Below are 24,533 nucleotides of genomic sequence, written 5' to 3'. Positions count from 1 at the left end.
AAAAACAAGGACAGGAACAAAGAGAACTCCAGAGTAGGGTTAAAAATACACACAGTGATGACATAACGCATTTATCCAATAGATCTCAAATTTAGCTCTCCAGATATTGATTCAAAAAAGGAAAAGAACCTTGTCAGTTCCCAGTATCTATAGGATAAAATTAATTGCTCAAGATATTTTTAGCTATTTTTGGCTCTAAGGTCAGATAGCCATTTTCCCCAGAGACCTGGGAATGGACAATGTAAGATGCGATGCACTGAACCTCATTGTCAAAAACTGTCTTTACAATGGAGCTAGTGAGTTTCACTGGGCTCCATCTCAGCTAATAACATCTTACCAAAGGGTACTTCCATAAGAATAATTCTGCAGGGGTCCAGTATAATGTAGTCCATATAGTCAGCTCTCTGCTGATCAATAATGTGCAAACAATAAAGTAAATCAAAGCCAGAAAAATCACAATAATAAAGTAGAGTGGCTAGTTATCATCTAAGTGCAAGAAACTACATTTTGCCACTAAGTGCTTTCTAGACTTTTGATCCATTTGCATAGTTTTTTTGTTCCTTTCCCATTAGCACCACAAATATTTGAAGGAGGATGTAGCTGATAGCAGCCTAGAAAAGGGCTCTTCTGGCTAGGCGTGGTGGCTCGCTCCTATAATCCCAGCACTTTGGGAGGCTGAGGCGAGCGGATCCCCTGAGGTCAGGAGTTCAAGACCAGCCTGGACAACATGGCAAAACCCCACCTCTACTAAAAATACAAAAAAATTAGCCAGGTGTGGTGGTGGGTGCCTGTAATCCCAGCTACTTGGGCGGCTGAGGCAGAAGAATTGCCTGAACCTAAGATGTAGAGGCTGCAGTGAGCCAAGATCACACCATTGCACTCCAGCCTGGGCAACAAAAGCAAAACTCTGTCTCAAAAAAAGAAAAGCAAAGGGCTCCTTTTCCTCCTCCTCCTCCTCCTCTTCCCCCTCCTCTTCTTCTTCTTCTCTTGGTCTTCATCATCATTATAATCTCTACCATTTCTTGGACCCTTCTTATTTACCAAGCCCTGTACGTATGTACTTTACACGTGTTACCTCTATAATCCTCCCAGCAAAACTGTAAGAAGTTCTATTTTATTTTTTTAAAAACTGGGAATGAGAACCATTAAATGAATTGCCTAAAGCACCACCAGCTCATATGTGGGAGAGGCAGAATTGACTCAGTTCTGACTTTCCATTGTGCCAAGCCACCTGTATACGTCTACACTTTAATTAGGAAGATTTTCCCCCCTGATTTCTTGTAAGCACTTTCTATTTTGGATGACTTCCTTCCAAATGCCACATAGGACTAAAAATCATTTGGGTAAAAACTCTGATTATTGATCCTTTGATTAGATTTAATACTCTAGTAAAGAAAAACATAAACACCTCTCAAGCCTTTTGCTGTGTTGGTAGCAACAGTGCAATCTGAGTTCTTGAAGACTGTCTTCCAGATTTCCTTTGACTAACACGTTCTCAGTAGAACTACTTATCTGCATTCCTTTAACTGGGTTACTGCTCCTTTTATACACTTGTGATAGGCAGATACTTTTTGGGTTGTTTTTCTGCTCGCACCTATTGTAGTCCATCGTTGATAGTACAGGTGACTCCCTCTACATACTACAGGTGCACCTAAATCATGAGACCCTTTAGGAAAAGTTTCTTTGCTGGCATAAAATCAATAGTTCAGCCTCATAAAATACCTGAGGCCATGTCCATATGATTAAAAACATTGCTTTGAAAATACGGTTGAGAAAGTGTTTTTCCAGGTCAATGATTGAACTTGAGTGACAGCTTAGTTCACCTGAGCTACAGGAAATTTCACTCAATCTTGTATTGTAAGGACTTATCCATATGGAAATATGTAGAGCTGGTCCATTCACTTTTACTACTGTGAATTGCTGCATTGTATTGATTAAGTCATAGTTTTCAAAATCCATCTTTTTATTGGTATACTTTTTAAATTGCTTCCAGGTGTTTTGGTTGTGTCTGTTTTGCTGTTACCAACTATTGCAGTGAATATTTTTTGTCAATGTCTACTTGTGAACGTTTGCGAGAATTTTTCTAGAGTATATTCCAAGATATGGAATTGATGGGTCATAGAATGTTCCTCACTTTACCTTTACTAGATACTACCAAATTGTTCTCCAGTTTACCACCTACCAGAGGTAGATACATGACAGTTTCCCATATCCCACCTCCTTACCAGCTTTGGTACTATCAGATTTTTGTTTATTTATTTTGCTTACCCGATGGATGTGACGTATTATTTCATTGTTGTTTGAAGGTCTTCAGGTTCTGGACAAAAGCTGACTTGGTAGCTTTGTGAGAACATAGCCTTGTTCTAAAGGAAGTGGATAGTTCATGAGAAGAATTTATTCAGTTAGGTCCCAATGACTATGATAAAAGAAATCAATTACCGCCAGTGCTTTGAGCACTTTTCAGTTTTTTGTTTTTTTTGAAACAGGGTCTCACTCTTGTCACCCAGGCTGGAATACAGTGGTGCAATTATGGCTCACTGTAGCCTCAAATTCTTGGGCTTAAGCAATCCTCCTGCCTCAGCCTCCCGAGTAGCTAGGACTACAGAGGCACACCACCATACCCAGCTAATGAGCACTTATATTTAAAATAAAAATGAGGCCAGGCATGGTGGCTCATGCCTGTAATCCTAGCGCTTTGGGAGACTGAGGTGGGAGGATGGCTTGAGTCCAGGAGATCGAGGGTACTGTGAGCTATGATGGCACCACTACACTCCAGCCTGGGTGACAGACAGAAACGCTGTCTCTAAAATAAATTTTAAAAATAAAATAACAATGAGTTGCTGGTATTCATATTTTGACAAGTCATAAAAAGTTCTTTCTTTTTTCCTATGCTGCATAACCTTTTCCTATTTGGATTGAGTTATGAATTTGGTGCTACTCCACAATAAATAATTCCAGATTGGCGTTTGTTGGTATGGGGAAAGCATTTACTTAGAAATTTGAAGGCTGGCTTTAGACAATGGCCTGAACTTGCAGGAACATAAACATGCTTTAAGATGTTCCAAGTTGCTTGGGGTGGGATGGGATGGGGACTTTGGTCTCTGCTGCAGAGGCAGGCTAGAAGCTAGGCAGGCAGGAGCCTGTGCAGGGGCCCCTGAGGATGGACCATGCCTTGGAGAGCAGTCACAACTCTTGAGCCCAATTAATTAGCTACCTTTTAATCTGTTTTTATTTTCCTTTGTTATCTCTGGGCCTTTTCGTTTAGCCTTACTTTACCATTTCAGCTTCGTTGCAGCTGTGCTGTAGGGAATTAAGGAAAATTTTTAAGTCAACTTGAGTTTCATTTGTGCAAGAGCAAAAGTGGTCCCGTAAACAAAGATGGCAACAGTGATTTGTGACAAGACTCCAAGGGGAAGATGAGTCTTGAGGGAATGGAAATCTGGTTATCATATCCAGACTCCCGTTCTCACGTACAGATTCCACCTCCGTTGCAATCTTGGAAGATTTTATTAAGTGAGACTGTGGGGGTTCTCCCACAGAGGCCCCTGTGGCAAGGTGAATCTTGGCTGACTCAGCTGTGAAATGAGCTTCTTATTCTTTTATCTCCAGGGAGCCAGCATGTTGTCCCAGAAAGACCAGGATCTTTGAATTCTGGCAAACTTGAGCTCAGATCCATGCTGGGAGAAGTTTGTGAACTTGGACAAAGTCCTTACACTCCCTGAGCCTCCAAATCTTCAGCTCTAAAATGAGGGTAACAAGACTACCTTAGAGAGTTAATCTTGGTGATTAAATATGATAACTTATATAAAAGTGGCTAGTTTATGCCTGGAACACAATAGACATGAAAGAAACATTCATTTGCTTCTCCGCCCCCCTACTTCACCCCTATGTCTTGGGACCAGGTTTCCACAGTAGCTGGTGCCTCCACACCCCCAGACCCCAGGATCCTTGGTTGTGGGTCTCCTGGCACCAGGCCTTGTGTGACCCTCCAGGAGCTGGCCTCTCCCTTGTCGCACTCCTGACCTCTGCTCTTGGGTGGCAACTGACTTTTTTTTTTTTTTTTTTGAGACAGTTTCACTCTTGTTGCCCAGGCTGGTACAATGGTGGAATCTCGGCTCACCGCAACCTCCGCCTTCAGGGTTCAAGCAATTCTTCTGCTTCAGCCTCCTGAGTAGCTGGGATTACAGGCATGTGCCACCATGCCCGGCTAACTTTGTATTTTTTTTTAGTAGAGACGGGGTTTCTCCATGTTGGTCAGGTTGGTCTCGAACTCCTGACCTCAGGTGATCTGCCAGCCTCAGCCTCCCAAAGTGCTGGGATTATAGGTGTGAGCACCGTGCCAGGCCTACGACTGACTTATAATGATGAACTCAGTATTATACCTCCTTAACACAAAGAAATCACTCTATCGATGGCAATTTCAGGTACCACAGCAGGTGTATGGGGGAATGCTGTATTTGAGGACAGCAGAATCTTGCAGTAATTAAAACTAACTGCCAGTGCATACCTTTACATCCACCTCAGGGCAAGCTATGGTATTCAATTCAAAGTGAATGGATTTTTCACTGAGTGTTCCCAGGGACAATTGATGTCCTCACCTGCCCTTAAGGCAACTGTCTCTCCTCACAACTGAAAGAGACTTAGGACCTATAGATGGGATTATGGATCTCCTTGACATGCTTTGGTCTTGAATTAAAATGCCTCCAATGGCTGCTGGCTTGGGTGGCTGACTATGGAACTTTTCATCTCTCAGTTACCATTTCAAATTTGCCCCTGCAATAGCATTCTTCTCCTGGAAGAAGGCAGCCTCTGATAAGGAGTTTGAATGGGGTCTCAGCCATGTCGATTACCCATGGACACTCAGCTAGCTGGAAACAGATTTCCTTCCAGCATGGTAGTCTCAATGGAGGAACTGAAGATCAAACAAGTTTAATCTCTGACCTGCACACTGGCCACCTAGCAGGGTTCTGTCTTTAGGGCAAGAAGGATCTGAAATAATTCATGCTGTTCTCAGCACAGTGTTCTTTCTCCATAGGAGGCTGTCAGCTGCTGAGGGCTACCAATCTGACATACTTCTCTAGCTCTACATAGAGACTAAAATACCATTTAAGTCTTATTCCAACATTTCTCAAATCATGTGGGTATTACCAAGCATGAAATTATCATCTAAAAACTCAATTTTAAAGAGCTGGTTCTTTGGGAAAAATAAGAAAGAACATTTCTTCCTGTTTACTCTGAGATTTGCTTTTTTTTCCCCAATAATGTGGTTATTGTGTCTTTCTTAATCTTTAGCGATTAGGCTTGAATTTTCACCTAGTGTCCAGTTTGCTCATAAATCTCTTCATTTTGCGTAATTTAAATGTTTTGGCCGACTTCATGGTTTAATAACGAGAAATAAAATTGGAGACTTAATGATTACTAAGAAGGGAACTTTAATTTCATTTGGAATTAAAAGAGCTGTTAAAGGAGTGGACATCCCGTCAGACAGGCTGCCACTGCCTTAGCTGGAGCGTGCCAAATGCAGCTTGATACTATACATTTCTTTATGCTCAGCGTATTCTCCAATAGGATTACTTGAAAAATACCTTAACTCCATCCCTGCTTACATCCACCTGATTGCTATGCCCCTATTGATTAGCTGTGCACTATTAATTGAATACAGGCTATCTGAGAAGCCCCCAGGTCCCCAGTGTGTTATTCTCTTGCTGCCCAGCAGAGCCAAGGCAAGTTACCCAGCTCCAATATGCTTCAACACAAGTTGTATAATGGGGGCCCTGAGACCACAATTATCAGATAACTAGGCAGTAGAGAGTACTGTTTCAGCACTTCCAACTGAGAAGACTTAAACTTAAAAGAGAGACAGAACTATAAAAAATTTTAAAACCCTTTTCTAGTAAGTTTACCCACTGGAGAAAGATATCTGCAGCATGGCTATGTAGCCTAGAATTCCCTCCTTGTCCCAGAGCTGGGAGGAAACCCTAGCTGGGTAATTCCCCTTGTGAAGAGAGAGGAGCTCTGGTTTCTTTTGCTTGTGTAGAATACAGTGGGTCCTCTGAGACAGTCAATGGGGAGACCGCTTGGCACCGGGTAGAAGAATGGGAACTGGCTTGAGATCGACTAACCCATTTCTGTTGGGGGCTTATTGGAGAGTTCAAAAAAAAAAAATCTCAGATTCTTCAGGCATGTCCCAGGCCATCTTTCCTCACCACATACCACTTCTTTCTAAAGAGTATCTCACAACTACTATTTAGCATTTAATCACACATTGTCTTGGGTTAGAAGGCTTTGTACAAATAGACTTGACTTTCAAAACAGATTGTAAATGCCTCAAGGGCAAGAAATTTGTTTTTATATTTTTTGTGTTCACTCATTTATTAATTGATAAATGAATGAGTGATCAATCTATTCATTATTCCAGCACCTGCTGTACTGAGAGCATTGTGCAAAGTTTGTGTCTCTGTGCTCCAGGGGCTCCAGAGAAGTGTGCTCCCTAATTTCTGCCTTCCAGTAGCTCACAATCTTGTTGGATAAGCTTGATGTACATGGAAAGATAACGCAGTAGCCTACAGTAAGAACACAATGACTCAAAAACACATAAAAATGACTAGAAGAAAAAATGTTAATAGTGTTTTTAGGTACTGCATTTGGGGTATTTTGTTTCTTCTACTTTTTGGATTTTCTAAATTTTCTATAATGTATGACTATTACTTTAGTGGAAAAAAAACTCAAAGTATAAATTAAGTACCAATAAAATATATAACAAAAATGTCAAAAAAGCAAATTAAGATTCAGGGCCAAATGAGTCATCCAGAAAGTGACTTCCTTCCATTGGGCTTTGCTTTCTGTATCCTTCAGTGCCTAGGACAGAAATGTGGACATAGTAGGTGTTGAAAGAACATTTTTTGGACTATATAATAAACATTTGTTGAATATCAAGTTTGTTAGTTGATTCATTTGCTGTTATGCCTCTTGTAGTCATATCTTTCATTATTAAAGAAATCTCTTCTATTGTTTTCTGTGTTTCCAATCTCTTTAATAAGATAATGTTTTTGTTTTACATATTATTTCCCCCTTGCACTATCGTTTGTCTCCTCTCTTACATGGCACATATTGGTACTTTTGTCTCCTCTTTTGAATGGTAGTCTGAAGGCAGGCCCCATGGCCTGATAATCATAGGATGTCAAGGGTGGGTTGAGAAGGACTTTTACTAAAAAAGAGACTTTTGAGCCAGGCAGCTGTGTTCAAATCCTAATTCCACCACTGACTTCCACATTGATGCTGACCAAATGACGTAGTTTTCTTTTCTGTAGCATAAGGAAAATAATGTCTACCTGCTATGAATGTTAAAATTGCATATATAAAACAGAGCACCTCATCTGGCAATTATTAAGTACTCGATAAAATGTAGCAGTTATTATTATTGTTATTATACTACTCTTATATGATTATCATAATAACAGGTCACCTAGTCTGACCTCTCACAAAATAAAATAATCTTCTTCGATATTCTTAATTTGTTAAGGTATCTCTCAGAGCATTAACTCACATCTTACCGTGATAAGAAACCTTGTTGCTTTCTTTCATTGATCTTTATTCTCTATCTATCTCAGCGATATGCACCATTAGTTCTAGGGGCTACAGAGAAGAAAAAGTCTACAACCTTTTCCACATGGCTTCATCCATCTTCATACCTCTCAGCCGTACCCACAAAGCTCTCTCCCTCTCCACCAATTCAAATGTAGCATTTAATAAATGTTTATGGATTTCAATTGATAGATTACCTTTGTGGTCTCAAGGGCTTGGGTATGGTCCTAATGGTAGGGGAATAAACTAAAATGGTGCACTGACTGTGGGAGGGTCCTTCTGGTTTACCAATCTGGGTGGCAAACTTCTAGATCTCTAAGGGCCTATGTACAATTTTCCTCAATTAGATTGTTATCTCTGCTCACTGAACATTGCTTTCTTTCTCTGGAAGAAAAATCAGAGCAGCTGGTAGCTTACGTCAACTAAATGACTGTCCTGGCTAGTTGATGTGTGCTATACTAAAACCATAAACCCTCATTGCTATTAATAATAAGAAACATTGTCAGAGAACCTAATAAAAACTCTTCTTCTAGTAAAAGTCCATCATTTTTCTTTGTTTTTTGGAGAGAAAGTCTTACTCTGTCACCCAGGCTGGAGTACGGCGACATGATCTCGGCTCACTGCAACCTCTGCCTCCTGGGTTCAAGCAATCCTCCCACCATAGCCCCCCAAGTAGCTGGGACTACAGGTACACACCACCAGGCCTGGCTAATTTTTGTATTTTTTTGTAGAGACAGGGTTTCGCCATGTTGTCCAGGCTGGTCTTGAACTCCTAGACTCAAGCAATCTGCCCACCTTGGAATCCCAAAGTGTTGGGATTAAAGGCGTGAGTCACCGCGACCAGCCAAATGCCATCTCTTAAGTCATACATTTAGCATCACTGATGATTTCTGAGCATTTATGGAAGCAGGTTGTTTCAAAAACTAATGTAAAAGATTAGGGGTGAACAAAGTTATAGAATCAAAGTGATTTGTCTGCTTCAACAACAAAAAGCAAGAGTCCTAGCTCTTAAAAAATCAAGCATATTTGGAACCTTGCCTGGGTTTTATCCTTTCTGGGATCAGGTGATGTGATGCAATAAAAGATATCCTGAAAATGGAAACAGAGAGAACAGGGCTCTAATCTTTGCCCTTCATCTTGAAGCTTTTTCACTAACTGTGGCACTCCGGGCATGTCATTTTCACTTTCAGAAATCTTCATTTTCTCTCCTGAAAATAATGTTTAATTTATGGGGCTATCACAAGGATTAAATAAACAAATGTTTTTGGCAGGTAGGAGATCCTGGAGAAATGCTGGTTCCTTCCCTCAGTGTCTCTTTTTTTTTTTTTTTAAAGCCAAACACTAACACTTAGAAAAATTGCAGCATTTTTCTAAACTTGTCAAAACTGGCCAGACTTCCTAATATGGTAATCACTCTAAATGCCAGAGCTATAATTTGTTGCCCTTCAAACCATGATGATGTTTCACATTTTAAAAGCAAACCACCAAGGGGAAATGTGTCTGTTTTCCTGGCAACTAAGGAGGAAACGTAGATTGATTTTGATTATTTTGGTAGGGAAGACTGCATCTGCTCTGAGCAAGCACCACCTTGCCAGACTTACATGAAAATGGATAGCCCAGTAACCAAGTTTTGGTCATTTTATTTTGGAGCACAGATCACTTTTTGAGGATAATGAAGAGAGAAGGGAGCAGGCTGATTGATTTTTTCAAAGCCAGCTTGGGAGTTGGGAGGCTGAATTCTTCTAACCTGTATAGAAGGCAGGCAGCCAGTGGGAAGAAAACATTCCCTCATACCTACCGTTTGGAACCAACTCTGAACCAGTCTACATATATTATCAACTCTCTCCCCACTAGGTTCATGCCCAGTAAAGTAAATGAAGTCATATTTTTGTCTGGTATAAATTATTAAGTAGTTCTTTGCATGGTTGCTTTAAATCAAAGGTGTATTAGCATATCCCTGCCACTCAGTTTCACACCTGCTGCGTTTTTATGTGCATTTGCTCTCAGTTGAATTTGCCTCATTCATTCATGCATTCATTCATGGGAACCAAATATGTGCCAGGAATCCTACGCACTGTGAAAGATAAAAGATTTTCTCTAATACTTTGTGGGAGTAAGGGGGCCAGCATATGTGTCACATATAATTTAATGTAGCAGGTGATAAGGGTCGTAAAAAAAAAGATTGAGAATGTTCAGGAGAGGGAGAGGTTATTGCCTACTCCCTTGGTGATGGGGATCAATGAAGACTTCACAAGGGAGGTGGTATTTAAGCTAGATCTGAAATATGAGTAGGCTTTGGCAGTGTAGAGATGAATGAGAAGGGCATTTCAGGAGCTAGGAACTTCCAGAGCAAAGGCCCAGAACATGGGATGTGGAGGGTCAATATGGGGGAGTGGGGGATATGGGTTGACTGCTGTGTGGGGTGGAAGGGAGGTAAGAAGTGTCAGGAGAAGGTTGAAAGATCAGCAGGGGCCCAATCGGGGAGACCTTTGAATCCTCTGAAAATAATGACAGCCTTAGCAAATTTGCTGTTTTATTCAAAACAAGAGATAGGCTACCTGAGTAAGAATGTTTCTGAATTCTGTACTTTACTGGCCAATCCAACCACTTAAATGTTAACAATTTCATTCTCTGAGCTTTTTGAAAATGATTTTCTGCTTAAAATGATGAGGCTATTGTTAAGAATGGAGTGTAAGTGAAAGCCGGTCTGCACCGCTCTTGTTCTTTCTGGCTGTGTTCTATCACACTATCGGCACGACATTTTTTCTAGTCACTTACTAATGCTAGAGGAACTTTCTTTTGCAGCTGATGGAGGTAGAGTGGGAATAAGTTTTAAGAAGTCAGCTCAGGCATCTTATCACTCATCTGGGAATGGGGAAAAACACCTTTTACCTCATGCATCTACATATGCGTTCACCTTAGAAATAAATTACATCAAAGACCATTCAGTGAGAACTAAGCCTCCAAAAGCCAGAAGACTAAAGCCAGCAGTGTTACCTAGAAGCACGGAGAAAGGCTGAAGTGATAATGGGAAGAGTCTTCTGTCTTTTGAAAGGAACATTAGGAGCATGGACAGGAACCTGCTACACACACACACACACACACACATCATACAACACATACAACACACACACCACACACACACCACACACACGCTGACAGGAGTCGGAAACTCTGTGCTAAACTGCTACACACACACCACACACTCTTTCACACACTACACACTTACACATACACACCCACTCGGTGCACACACACTACACCCACACTGACAGGAACCTATAGGTCTCTGCTAAGCTGCTACACACATACATCACACACACGTACATACCAACACACCACACACACACACCCCCACACACACTGAGAGGAAGCTGTAGGTCTGTGCTAAACTGCTACACACACACACCATACCACACCACACACACACATACATACCCACACACCACACAAATACACCCACACACACCCCACACCTCCGACCCAACACGCACACATACAATGACAGGAACCTGTAGGTCTACTCTAAACTGCTACACAAATACACATCCCACACTCTCAGACATGACACACACACATATATACACCCACATACCCCTCCACACCCTACACCACACTCATACACACACCACACACACCCTGACACTCATACATACACTCACACACCACACATTCACACACCACACACACCCTGACACTCATACATACATTCACACACCACACATTCACACACTACACACATATACACACCCACACACCACACACACACATATGCCACCCCACACTCACATACATGTCACACACACACAGTGGCAGGAACCTGTAGGTCTATGCTAAACTGCTACATACTCTCATGCACACACATCACACACTCACATACCATATACACACCCATACACCACGCGCGTGCGCGCGCGCGCGCACACACACACACACACACACACACACACACACACACACACACACACACACACACACACAGAGGCAGGAACCTGTATGTCGGTGCTAAACTCCTACACATACACACCAGTTTAAGTTTATATAAGAAGGGAAAAATCAGCAAAGAAAAATGACTTCAAGTCTCTCTGTACTGAACTATTTCTCATCTGATCCTCCGTAAGCAGGTTTTAAAGTTCTGTCACCACTTGAGCTTGAGGGCACAGTCTCCTGGTAGTGACAGCCTGTGCTGTCCACCTGTTTGTGACTTCTCTCCGTTGACCTTCACATTTGACCAATCTTAGTGACTTAAAATGATTTGTAGCCCACTCGGTGCTGTAGGATTACAGATGATGGAAATGGAAGTTACATTTTATTATTTTTAATGGAAAAGCTACTAAGAAGCTAATCGGAACAATCCAAGTAGAACACCTTTGCAGGTAGACTCCTTGTGCTATGAGTAACAGGATGGTTAAATGGACTGAAAAGGAAGACAGTTCTAAATGTTCCCGTACATCAGAAATTTGGACGTTTGGTTCTGTGTTAATTTTTACGCTGGCTCCAGACCTTCAGTACTGTATTCTTACTCCTTCCTCCAATTTTAAAACTCTTTGATCTTTTGTCTAAAAAGAGCTCCCAATCCACTTCAGACAGTTTCATTGCTTGTTTCAGTTAGCCTTTCTGTATTCTGTAGGGCTAGGCTGTTTGTATCTGCAGCTAATTCCACTAATACAACTTAAAGAAGTCAAAGGATGAGACATTGGTGAGAATCTCTAGTGTTGGCAGCAAACAGGAAGAAGCATCGTTTGAGAGCCAGAATTCCTCAAAAAGGGATGAATTGGGTGAAAACAAAACAACAGCTACAACAAACTATCTTTTATCAGAGGGGTGCTCAATTCATCAACATGAATTAATCATATTTCACTCCAAGGGCAATGAGCAAGATCTTATTTCCCAGACATCAAAAAAATAAATAAATTAATTAACAACCCAAACAAACAAACAGTCCTGCTTCCTCCACTCAGCCTTCCTTTGCTCTTTTAACTACTTAGAATCTTGAGTTCCTCTGAATTTCTACATGGTTAATATTCCAAACCACACACTGTAGCACTTTTATTGTTATATTTTGTGTGATTTTTTTTTCAGTTTCTTACAGGTAAGGTTAGTTTTTTCCTTCAAGCAGAGTGTAGATCACTGCTTCTATGTCTTATTTCTGGCAAGATCTAATGTGGTGCTGGGTGCTAGGTAAATACCCTCTTCAGGTCACTCACCAATCTATGGAAAAGTGCCAGTGTTCCCTGACAACCAAGAGACAACATTTGATTGGGCACAAGGAATACTGAAGAGTGGGCAGGATCTTCAGCTAATTTTCTACAGGAGGATCTTTTGCCCTAGATACAGATGATGGAGGGATTTGTCATCCATCATCTGTATCTAGTCTAACTTGTAAATAGGATCAAGTACCCAGTTGATACACCATCAGTCACAATGCACTGACATACTTCGGTAAATCCTGGTGAGTGAAATATTTATATGCATATGCTTAGTTAACCTACGGCTATAGTATATGCTCAATTTTTTTATGACCCTTCTTGGGGCCTCAGTTTTCTGCCACTTCTGGTAGACAGCTTACTTTTTACTTCATTGCCTTCGTAGACTTCTTTCTTTCTTGATCTCAGCATTAGTTCTGCTGTTTGTTGAATGGTAACATTCATACTTGTTTCATTCATTCTCCAGATTTGGAAATTAGTATGAAATTCATAAAACTTGAATGATAATGTTCTTACGGTAGTGGCAGAATTTCTCTTGCTTGATTGCCCTCAAATTACAAGCTTGTTGACCATGTAGGCTCTAAAATTCGGAGTTGTTTTTTTTTTTTCCTTTGGAAGCCACACCCAGTAACAACTTTTTCCCCTATGGGAAAGGTCTTAGGAGAGCATGCCATCCCCAGCCTTTGAGGCCAACCTTAGGATGGGCAGGCTGCCAGTTCCTGAGGGCACTCTCTGTTTGGCCACTGTGGGGACCCGCCTGTGGGGGGAAAGTCACCATTCACCGAAAGGCAAAGGAATTACTCATGGTGCTTTAATTTCTCTTTGAGAAGGCCCCATAGGAAGCATTAGCTATAAGCAAAATCTTTATGAAAGGATTCCTTCTCTGAATTTTCCAAACAGGCCTCTTTGTTATTACCCCAAGAAAGAGAGCTGACAACTAGTCAGGCACTCAAATCTCCCTTATCATTTCCAGACTGTTTTACCTTGCTGTGAACACCCCATTGGTGGGAGGGCCACAGAGGAGTCTCTCAAGCTTCTCTCAAACCACCAATCTGGTGTTTCTGAAATGCCCCAGCCCTTTTCTGGCCTTGTGTACTTGACTCCTACAACATGGGGAAGTTCCCCCTTGGATTCCAAAAGAAAATTAAACTCCTTGGAATCCAAAACTAAGAAACTTTCACAGAGTGGCCCCAGGTGGATTGGTTATCATGATATTTCAGTCTCACCTAACCAATAAGAGAGCTGGCTGGCAAGTTCCCAGGAAGAATATTCTCATATGAGCAGTGGATTAGAGGAAGCCAAAAGATTTTCGGCCCTCTCCATGCTCAACTTACACTCTACCTGGTTTCTGAGGTGAGATCTTGTGACGGTTGGGGCCCTGCAAAGCAATTAAAAGAAATAAAGCAAAGTATTATATTTTAATTGATGTAATCTTCAAGCTCCCAGTAGAATCTGGGGTGATAACTGACTAGAGTTACCCTAGGTATCAATTGATGACTATTCTGTGAAAGTGCATTTAGGAAGACAAAACCCTAGGAATCCTGAACTTCATTAACATATGTATTCGCTTTTGGGGATGGGGGGGCGGATTGGCTCAGGCTCCTAGGACTAAAAATTGAAAGAAGCCACCTAGGCTTTTCTGGGATCTGAACAAAGAGCCAAAGCGGGTGGGGGAGTAGAGAGGGAGGTGGAGAGAAGGAGAGAGAGAGGGCAGGTGGAGGGGAAGACACAAAGTGGGTTTATGATTTTATTTGCTTTTCAAGTCTAGTACCTGGATATTAGACACACTGAACCATACTTTCTAAACCCAAACAGCTTTCATCCATCACTAACATTTCAGGGTTTGTTTCGGTTTTATTGTAAATATTCCAGTTGAAGAAAGATAAACAGACAAGAAAAAACTGCTTTATACAGTATACAGAGTCAGATAGAAAATACAGAATGGAAAAGAAAGCCAATAACCAACAGATAAAAAGTGGAAACAAACCAAGGAAGAGTACTAACTGGTTGCAAATTCACCCACTAGCTTGAGCAAGGTGCGGCCCTGGTCTCAGCAGCTAACAGAAACTGTCTAGTGTTGGCAGTCTTATCTTGATTCCACACAGAGAAAAAAACAGACGATAAATGATGCATGGGAACATTTATTTCACTAATCCATTAAAAAAAGTTTGCTATTGATCAAGATAGCCTGCTCATAAAAACGAGTTTTTTTAAAAAAACCACCCTTCCCACCCCAAATGTGATCTGACAGTAGGAACCATGTTGTCAGAAGTATGGGATGGAGCTGCAGGTTGGAGCAGAGTGGCAACACTGGGGTCTGTTGTCAGCCGGCCTTCGGGTGCCCTTCCCACCAAATCCACATTTCTCCACAAGGATCAAGGCAAGGTTTAAAAAAAGACATAAGTGTCTTGCACAGCTTGTTGTCATTTAATGGTTAAAGAGAAAAAAGATAAAGGATTCAAATTCATGAGTGAGGTCAGGTGAGGACAAAACGAGTATCCCTCACAGGAATAATCAGGGTACCATTTGGCCCCAGGACGGCAGCCCTAACTGATTGTCCTGGCATAAAGAGGATGCCGACCAACCCAAATGGCAAAAACATGAATTAAGCTCGTCATCTTCCAAAGATGTCTTTATTTTAGTACATTTGCAACAGCAACAAAAGTGAGGACAATTCCATTCAAGGTGGTGGCAGCGGTGGTAGAGATGGAGGTGATGGTAGCGGCTGTTTGTTTCTCTCTCTCTGAATTTTCTAAGTTTACAATCAGAAATTGCATAGAATTTGTTTTCCATCAGCCAATGAGAACTCTCTGTGTGAAACTCCCAATTGGTGAAGCCAAGCAAAGGTCAAGCAGCTGTAGAAAGCCTCACCCCTCCCATCAGATGTGTGCTCTGGACTCTGCAAACTTCTCACATGGAGAGCAGTCACTAGCAGTCAGTCACCTGGTAACCTGGACAGCATCAGTAACTCCTATTTGGTGGATGGAAGAGAAGTTAAATGCTTTACCTAAAGTCATACAAGGTGGGAGGGCTACTGCTCAAGCTGAGGTTACGACTCAAGAGTTCCTGGTTCCCAGGCCCGTGTATTGACTAGGAGACTCCACCTCTCTCCCAGGAACCTAGCAAATTCTTGAGTACTTAAGGTCTTTCTGTTGAATAAATACACACACGCACACGCGCGCACACATACACACACATACACTTGCACCCAGGTCTCACATCTAAGTAGCAAGAAACCACCCAATCCATGATAGTCTTGGGGGTCTGGCTTCATAGGCAGCCACTCATTTGAGTTTGGTTGAAAAGAGATGCAGTTGACAAAGTATGCACCATACCAACGGGGTGGCCCAGTCCTTCCTCCTCTGTGAACGGCACGTTCCACCGGAAGCCAAGGCCATGGTATGGGAAAATTCTATCTACTCTTTCCGCTCCTTAAACGAAGTCCTAGGATACTTTGTGCATTCTGTTCTCCTCCCCTGTCTGTCTTCAGAGACTACATTCACAAAAAGATCAAATCAAACCCAATAATAGTGAAAGTCAGAAAGAGAAAGGGAAAGAAAAGACAGATTAACCCTTGACATTCCAGGCGTTTCAAGGTCTGAGTACAGGATGAGTTAATTGCTTTTTGGCATCTAAAAATTTACTTCAGTGGACTTTTATTTGAGACTCTCCATCTGATTCTTCCCAAGACCCCTTCTCCTGTGCTCCTGCAGGCCCCCCAGTCACCATACAGAAAGGAGAGTTAAGCACCTGAAATCGGATGCACTGGTAACGCAATATTCCAAAATTCAGGAAAAAGAAGAAATAGGGATTATTTAGGCTTCCATTCCTTAATCCAGCCTCCCCCTCCAAAAAACACAAAACAAATTAACAGGACTGAGAAGATGACAAAGAAGAAAAGGAGAGGAGTAAAGAAAAGGGAAAAGAACATTAACAAAAATATACAAATCCAGAAAAGAAAAACTTCCCTGTTTAGTTTAATTTTTTTTTTTTTTTTTTTTTTTTCTGTAAGAACTAGACGGAGGGTACATTGGCCCCTGACTAGGGGGAAATTCAACTGATTATTCCACCAATTCATTGGACTGGTCTGGGTAGGGACCCCCCACCCTATACTCTTGTTATTTTGGCGAGAGGGAAAGGCCCACTGGGAGAAGATGGGTCCTTGTGCCCAGGAGGGAGGGCCGTCCTTTGCCCTTTGGGTGCAACGTCTCTGGGTGGACCCCGCTCCCTAACCGGGCGCGGTCTCTGGCTGGGGCGTCAGGCTCCTTGATCTTTTTGAAAAGTGACTGGATCCCAGATCTGGAGAGGTGTCGACGCTGTACAAGTCCCGGCTGGCGGCTGACAGCAGCGCCCGCCCCGCCCCTCCCGCCCCGCCCGACCTCCGTGCGTCCTGTGGCCGCCGGGACTACTCGGGCTCACTGCTGTTGGTGGTTTTCTCCCACTCCAGGCTCTCCTCGCTGCGGGCGGGCGACGGCCGTGCCCGCAGGCCCTGGAAGCGGCGGCACTCGGGGCAGACGCGGATGTGCGTACAGCCGCGGGCCACCAGGGCGGCCTCCTGCGCCAGTCTCTGCGCGAGCTGGTCGGGCTCCCCTGCCCCGCACAGCTTCCCGTTGCTGAGCGTCGCCGTGCCGCGGGGTCGGCGCTCCTCGGGGATGGGGGGCCGGGGCGGCGGGACTCCGGCGCGCCGCCGGCGGGGGTGGATACTGTCCTGACACAGGATGATGCTGCGCAGCTCGGTCACCATCTCCTGGCAGACGGACACCTGAAGGAGACAGCGAGGTCAGGGCCCAGCCTCTCAACCAGCCCCCGTGGGCCCCCTGCGAGTCCGCTGGGATGAGGGATGAGGGATGAGGGGGGCAGCAGTCACAGAATCGTGTCATCTTAAGTATGAAGATGATAAAGGCCTTTCAGTCCATCTCCTCACTCCACTCCCATTTAATGTTCAAACACCCTCCATATCATAATATTCAAGAGCCCCACCAGCTGGTCTCCAATCTTTGTTTGAACACCTTCTAAGACAATGATCTCACTTTTTTTTTTTTTTGCACATTTCCATTAAATGCTGCTTCCTTTCACCGAGCTAACAATTTCTGTCCCTGAAAATTTCATTCATTGATTCCAGCTAAGTTTGGACCTTGAAGCCTACTAAATAAATAATTCCTCCACCATATGTCAGTCTCTCAAGTATTTGAAAAGGCTACCATGTCTCTATGAACATTCTGTTCCTTAGGCTAAGGATTCTGGTTTCTTTTAGCCAACCGGTTATAGCAGGAGATGGACGTATCCTCATGATAACTAAAACAAGAGGAGGGTAATACAGTGCACAAACAGTATAGTATGTATCACACCCAGTGGGTCTGGGGCAGACTTGAATTCAAACCCACTAATATTTCTGTAGCAACATCTCACACCGTGTGAGATAAAGGCCATAAACATAAGTCAAGCCAAGTCGCCACTGAGTGCATTTGCATCAAACTTACAAGGAACTTGGAACTCTCCAAGCTTTTAAGTTTCAGAATTGTGGATGAAGAATACAGGATAGGGCTGGGCACAGTGGCTCACACCTGTAATCCCAGCACTTTGGAGGGCCGAGGTAGGCAGATCACTTGAGGTCAGGAGTTTGAGACCAGCCTGGCCAACATGGTGAAACCCTGTCTCTACTAAAACCACAAAAATTAGCTGGGCGTGGTGGCATGTGCCTGTAATCTCAGCTATTTGGGAGGCTGAGTGGGGAAAATCACGTAAACCCGGGAGGTGGAGGTTGCAGTGAGCCAAGATACTGCCACTGCACTCTACTCCAGCCTGGGCGACAGAGTGAGATGCTATCTCAAAAAAAAAAAAAAAAAAGAATATAGATGGGCTTTTTTGTTGTTGTTTTTTTGGTTTTTTTTTGGTTTTTTTTAGACAGAGTCTTGCTCTGTCACCCAGGCTGGAGTGCAGTGGCGCGATCTCAGCTCACTGCAACCTCCGCTTCCTGGGTTCAAGCGATTCTCCTGCCTCAGCCTCTCCAGTAGCTGGGATTACAGGTGCATGCCACCACACCCGGCTAAATTTTGTATTTCTTAGTAGAGACGGGGTTTCACTATGTTGGCCAGGCTGGTCTTGAACTGCTGACGTCAGGATTCACCTGCCTCGGCCTCCCAAAGTGCTAGGATTACAGGTGTGAACCACTGTGCCTGGCCGATGGGCCTATATTACTATTACTATTATTACTATATCCATTTCACAAATGTGGAAATGGAGGCTCAGAGAAGTTATGTATGTTGCCAAAAATTGACTAATAGCTGACCCTGAATTTGGACCTAAACCTATCAACTCCAAGCCCGCACATGCTCTGTTGAGTGCTCTACTCTGAGTTGAAAGGACACTTTCCTAGACCATATGGGAGCAGAAGTCCTCAGTTCTTTCATGTTCTTTCGTCCAATTCTATCAATGGGACAGTTGTTCTACCATAGCCAAATCGCTAACATAGCATTGACTCTTTATTTTAGCTATTGGGACTGCTCTAACTACTTGCTTAATTTTTCAATGTACTTCCAGACCATGGGTGAGCTTTAGGGAGAATAACAAAATGTGAAGCAGCTACAGAGAGGTGATGTCACTTAATGGAATATGTCCTACATTCGTTTTCCCAACTTGATTATAGGCCCCCATCACACCCCCCAATTGTTAACTAAATAGCAGAGACTCTTGGCAAGTCACTTAACCTCTCTATGCTTCTAGTAATAACTACAATAAAAACAGTACCACCTGCCTAATCTCTTACATGTGACAGTACTATAACAACGTAGATTTATCGACTGTCTACTGTGTGTCAAGCACAGGAATAAAAGACACAGTCTTTACTTCAGGCAGCTCAATCTCTAGTAGGGGGCTGATACCAAAATCGTTGCAACGTGGTGTGTAAGTGGTTCATGCATAGGTTACAGCGGTGTCAGGAAGAAGGAAGGTGACCAATTGCTGGGAGACAGCAGGAGAAATGAGGAAGGATTCACAAGGAAGGGAACACTTGAAGTAGGTCTTAGGGAATAAGTAAGACCACCACCTTTTAAGGGGTGGGCAAAAGGAAAAAGCCAGTAAAGCTGGAGACAGCAACACGAGGGGAACCAAGAGAGCTGGGTGCCATGCAAGGCAAGGGAAGAGGGATTCTGAAAGAAAGTATTCCCATCATCAAGGGACACACCGAAGTCCAATAAGGCCCAGTAGATTCTCTTTGGTTTGGTCCACTGGGAGGGGTCAGACCTTTAAGCATTGGCCTTTCAGTGCAGGGGTAGGGAGAAGCCAGGATGCCCTGGGTTTCAGACCAAATCGGGAGTGAGGTGATTGATAGAGACTGAGATTATCTCAGCTGGATCCCCTTGGTTTGGAAGAGGAGAGGGATACAGCAAGAGCAATAGTAATCTTCCTATTATTTTAAAATATAGCAGACACATTCATAATTGTGGACTGGAGAAAGAGCAGGCAGAAAAAAATACAGGGGCAAAAGAGGATAATCCTGGAGTAGCTGAGGAAAGACAGGATCAAGGAAGACACAGCAGGAGGACTGGGGTATCTGCTGCAGCTGCAGGGTGGCTGAGCTGTGGGGAGATGTTTAGTGGGGGTTTTTATTCAGGACTGGCCACTCCTGATTTCTTGGGAGATGGGAAGTAAAATGAAGCTCTATGCATGAAGAAGCAGAGGGGCTTGAGGAATGGGCAACAGCGTGGAAGTCCTACAAGGAGACAGGAAAGAGGCTGAACACAGTGGACCAGGACTGGCAGGCAGTGTTGTGTTAAGGCCCCATGTGAGGCCAGACTCCATAGACTTCCAGGGGCACTGTTTGTCCTGCTGTGAGATATTTCCCCAGTGCCAATTAGGAAAGGTTTTTAGGAAGATTCAGAGTTGGGAGACTGAGATAGAGGCTAATGTAACTTTAAAAAAAATCTAATAATGCAATTAACATGTAAGGATTTATATATCTTCCCTGGGGTGGGTTGTAAGAAGAGTGGCATAAAGTCTTCTTCCTTCTTTTCAAACTGTTCAACCTAGGTAAAGTTTATATTAACCCTGTCTCTAAGCCACAGCTGGGGAATTGAACTTATTCAAAATCCCCGAGAAGAGGGATAAAATTCTTGGGTTCACATGAGTCGGGATATCTCTAAGGATCTTTCCCTGCAAGGCAAAAATATACTCAGAATGAAAGGACTGAGGTTGTCTTTTCCATAGTAACCTGGTACTTTCACCTATTTTTCTCAACTACATCTTAAATGATGGTTCTAGAAGGCTTTGTTATTCATAAAAGCTTTTTCACATATTTATTGGTTGGGCTGTTTCAAAGAAAACTCTGAAGCCCAGAGAGGTTAAGTGCCCCTTCTGTAGCTGCATAATTACTAAGTAATGAAGCACTGATCCAAATCCCCTCTGCTGGGCACTGGGATTCTCTTCGCTGCACTTCCTGTGGTAAGCATCTGAAATAACCTTATATGTGCATGAGCCTGTGAACTTCACCCCATCTGCCAACACTATCGATCATACCCCTTTGAAGTTTACCTCAGTTGCTTCTGAGTGTCTGAGAGTCCATAAAAACTCCAACATAGCCATAAAAATGGCCACGATTAAGCCACAAATAAGAACCACAAAGATTCCACCAATATTCTCCATTCCCAGGCCTGTAAGAAAGTGATAACAAATGAAAAATATTGTAAAAGATCAGGAAGACACAATCATTTTATCAAAAATACTAAAATCATTCAAACAAGAACTTGAGTATGGTAGATGCTCAAGTAGACACCCAGTCCTTGACGATATTTAATTATGGAAAAAATGCAGCATAGGTGAAATAAAATGGAAGAGAGAGATCTTGCCATCAATCAAGGACACTGGCAAGAAGCTTACCAAAGGGTGTCTGGGGCTGGGAGGTGAGAACCATTTAAGAAAAGGGCTCACACAAACTCTGACAGCTTATAGAGAGAGACATGACACCAAAATACCTGTCAGTTCTAATAGTTTCATAAAAGTTTTACTCAATCTCCCTAACATTGTATTTATGTGATATAAAAGCAACTATTTTGACCAAACCATGGATAGAAAAAATTATGTTTACCTGTCTTGGTCAACATGTTACTAAAATACTTATTTGGAAAGTAAAACTTTGTATCCCACCAAATGAGTGGTTCACAAACCAGCTGCCATCAGAACTGCCTAGAAAGCTTGCTAAAAATATTGATTCCCAGTCCTTACCCCAGACCTACTCAATCAGTATCTCCGGACATGGGGGCCAGGAATCTGTATTTTTACAGAAGTTTCACAGGTGATTCTTTTCTAGTCATTCCTAAAATTAGTTTACAAATTGGTAATTTTAGAAGCATTGTGGAAGTATGTAAGTTCCTGGGAGTCAGACATCGTTTCTGGTCATGTTCTCATTGCAAAGCATGATACCTGGCACACAGTATATAGTCAATATACTTTCCACTGTGTTTCATTTCCACTGTGTCAAACATTGAGTTCAGTTGTGTAATTAAATGCTTTTTTTTGGCATTAGAGAAACCCAAACACAAAACACCCTGATTCAACTGGGGCCACAATCAGAAATCAAAAGGCATCTTTCATCCAGGAGGTTCTCTTGTGTCCCATGTTCTTCAGGAATGCTTGCACATCTGAATGTTCAGTCAGTAGTGTCCTCACAGAACATGGAGCCTTGTCAATGTCAGGGGCAGTCAGCTTTGCACGGCACTATGAGATGAGTCACAGGGCCAGATCAGAAATCGACGCTACCTTCTGCACCTTGGAAAGCTGGAAAAATAGCTCTATCTGGCCATTTCAGGATGCCTAGGGTTTCCTTTCACAAAGCCCTAAGTGGATGTCTGATTTTTGTTTTTAAAATAACACAGTGCAGTAGCCGTCCCTGCCTACAACTGAAAATCTGCTTAGAATGACTCTGAGGACTCACATGATGAATGCACCAAATGAACTATACACTCTGATCTGCACGCCCACAGTCAACTCTTGAGTACCTGTGTGAATGTGGGAATCCTGTATTTTGAATAATCAAAAACAGGGGATCATTTAAAAACTCACTTCTACCTTCCAGGAGGAAGGTGCTTAAATGGGCAAAAAGCCCTTAAAACACCTATATTTGGAGGCCCAATCTCACATAAAAGCAAGTAAAAGAAAATGCACCCACATCTTATGTTGACACCTGTCCCTCTAACCTGGGTCATTTTGGTAGAAGATTTTCACTCTGGGAGCATCAAGAGCCACAAGAAGGAGGGGATGCAAAAGGGACACTTAAGAGGGAATGTACCAAGGGGCTGGCTGGGGTTTGTAGGCAGATACTTCAGTCCGCAGATTTAGGGGTGGTGAGAACTGGAGTATTAGGATGTGTATCTGTGCGACACGGATGAATTACCTTCTCTTGCCAGCCCCTGTGGAGGAAGGCTGGGTGGACATCCCCCGTAAATGGGGAAATGACAATGGTGACATGAAGGATGGCCACCTGCTCAGGTAACTGGAGTCCCCAAGTGACTGCTGAGAGTCTACAGGGTGCCCCCATCACTTGGCAATAGTTGTGCTTCAGATAGAAAACAGGACAAGAGGCTGGGTGCAGTGGTGCACGCCTGTAATCCTAGCATGTTGGGAGGCCAAGGCAGGTGGATCACTTGATGTCAGGAGTTCGAGACCAGTCTGGCCAACATGGTGAAACCCCCGTCTCCACTAAAAATGCAAAAATTAGCCAGGCATGGTGGCTCACACCTGTAATCCTAGCTACTTGGAAGGCTGAGATAGGAGAATCACTTGAACCCAAGAGGTGAAGACTGCCACTTGATCCAAGATCGTGCCCCTGCACTCCAGCCTGGCAACAGAGTGAGACTCCATCTCAAAAACAAAAACAAAAACAAAAAACAAAAGAAAACAGGACAAGGGCCCCCTTGGAGAGGGTCTCACATTCCTCTTGTTTCTGTAGAGGGGGTTTTCTTTCCCCTTTAGGTCTTCTTCCACTACCTGTATTCCAGCTGTGCCCCCTGTTTCCCTGTCAGTCACCTCCCTGGTCCTCCTCCAATCTTCTCTCCACTGGCTCTCTCCCTCAGTACATTCACATACTCATGTCTCTCCCTCCTTAAAGACAAAGAAATCCTCCTTACTCTCTCCAACTCTGTCTAATCCAATACTTCTTTCTCCTTCCATGGCCAAGCTTTTTGAGAGTTGTCTACATCAGAACTATTTTAAGACCTTCTAAAAGCCCTTAAAAACACTTACATTTGGAGGACCCATCTCACATAAAAGCAAGTAGAAAAAAATGCACCCACATCTTATGTTAAATGCATTTAAAAATCTTTGCTTCTGATATTACTGAGTGGCAAGAAACAGTTAACTTACAATTGGCTGTGATTTCTCAGCAATCATTGCACATACATACAAAATAATGTTGCAAAGTTAAAAATCTAACCAAAAAATTATTTCTACATATAATGAAGTTTTTATGAATATTAAATTCAAAGATTAATGAAGTTGAAACAATATTACATTTTGGAGATATTTAAACATGTCTTAATTTAATTTTGCAGTTTCCTTTTTGCATTCTGAAGCCAGTACTTTTTATTCAGACCTCAAACATAATTTGGACACTCAAAAAGCTTTTAAGCTCCAAGTGACTCTGTCTATGAGATCTAAAGGAGAAAATAATTCTGTTTTGAATATACTTTTGTTCTTGCTATTCAATCTTCACCCCATGCAATTTTGTCTTGCACCACTAAAACCACCCTT

At 42.7% G+C, this 24,533-nt stretch overlaps 1 protein-coding gene across 11 annotated transcripts in view; it reads right to left on the bottom strand.

Moving 5' to 3' along the window:
• Positions 1-14,612: 14,612 nt before the first annotated feature.
• Positions 14,613-24,533, bottom strand: part of GRIK4 (glutamate ionotropic receptor kainate type subunit 4) — a 476,655-nt gene continuing 466,734 nt past the window's right edge. For all 11 annotated transcript variants that reach the window (XM_054440160.2, XM_054440159.2, XM_063671507.1 and 8 more), the window contains 2 exons: positions 21,321-21,439; positions 14,613-17,553 (listed from right to left, as the gene is read on the bottom strand). In XM_054440160.2, coding sequence (XP_054296135.1) covers positions 17,197-17,553; positions 21,321-21,439 — 476 coding nt within the window. In that variant the 3' untranslated portion in view covers positions 14,613-17,196. The remainder of the gene's footprint in view (positions 17,554-21,320; positions 21,440-24,533) is intronic.

Source organism: Pongo pygmaeus, chromosome 9, assembly GCF_028885625.2.
Source record: "Pongo pygmaeus isolate AG05252 chromosome 9, NHGRI_mPonPyg2-v2.0_pri, whole genome shotgun sequence".
NCBI lineage: Eukaryota > Metazoa > Chordata > Mammalia > Primates > Hominidae > Pongo > Pongo pygmaeus.
This window is presented reverse-complemented; position numbering and strand designations above follow the sequence as displayed.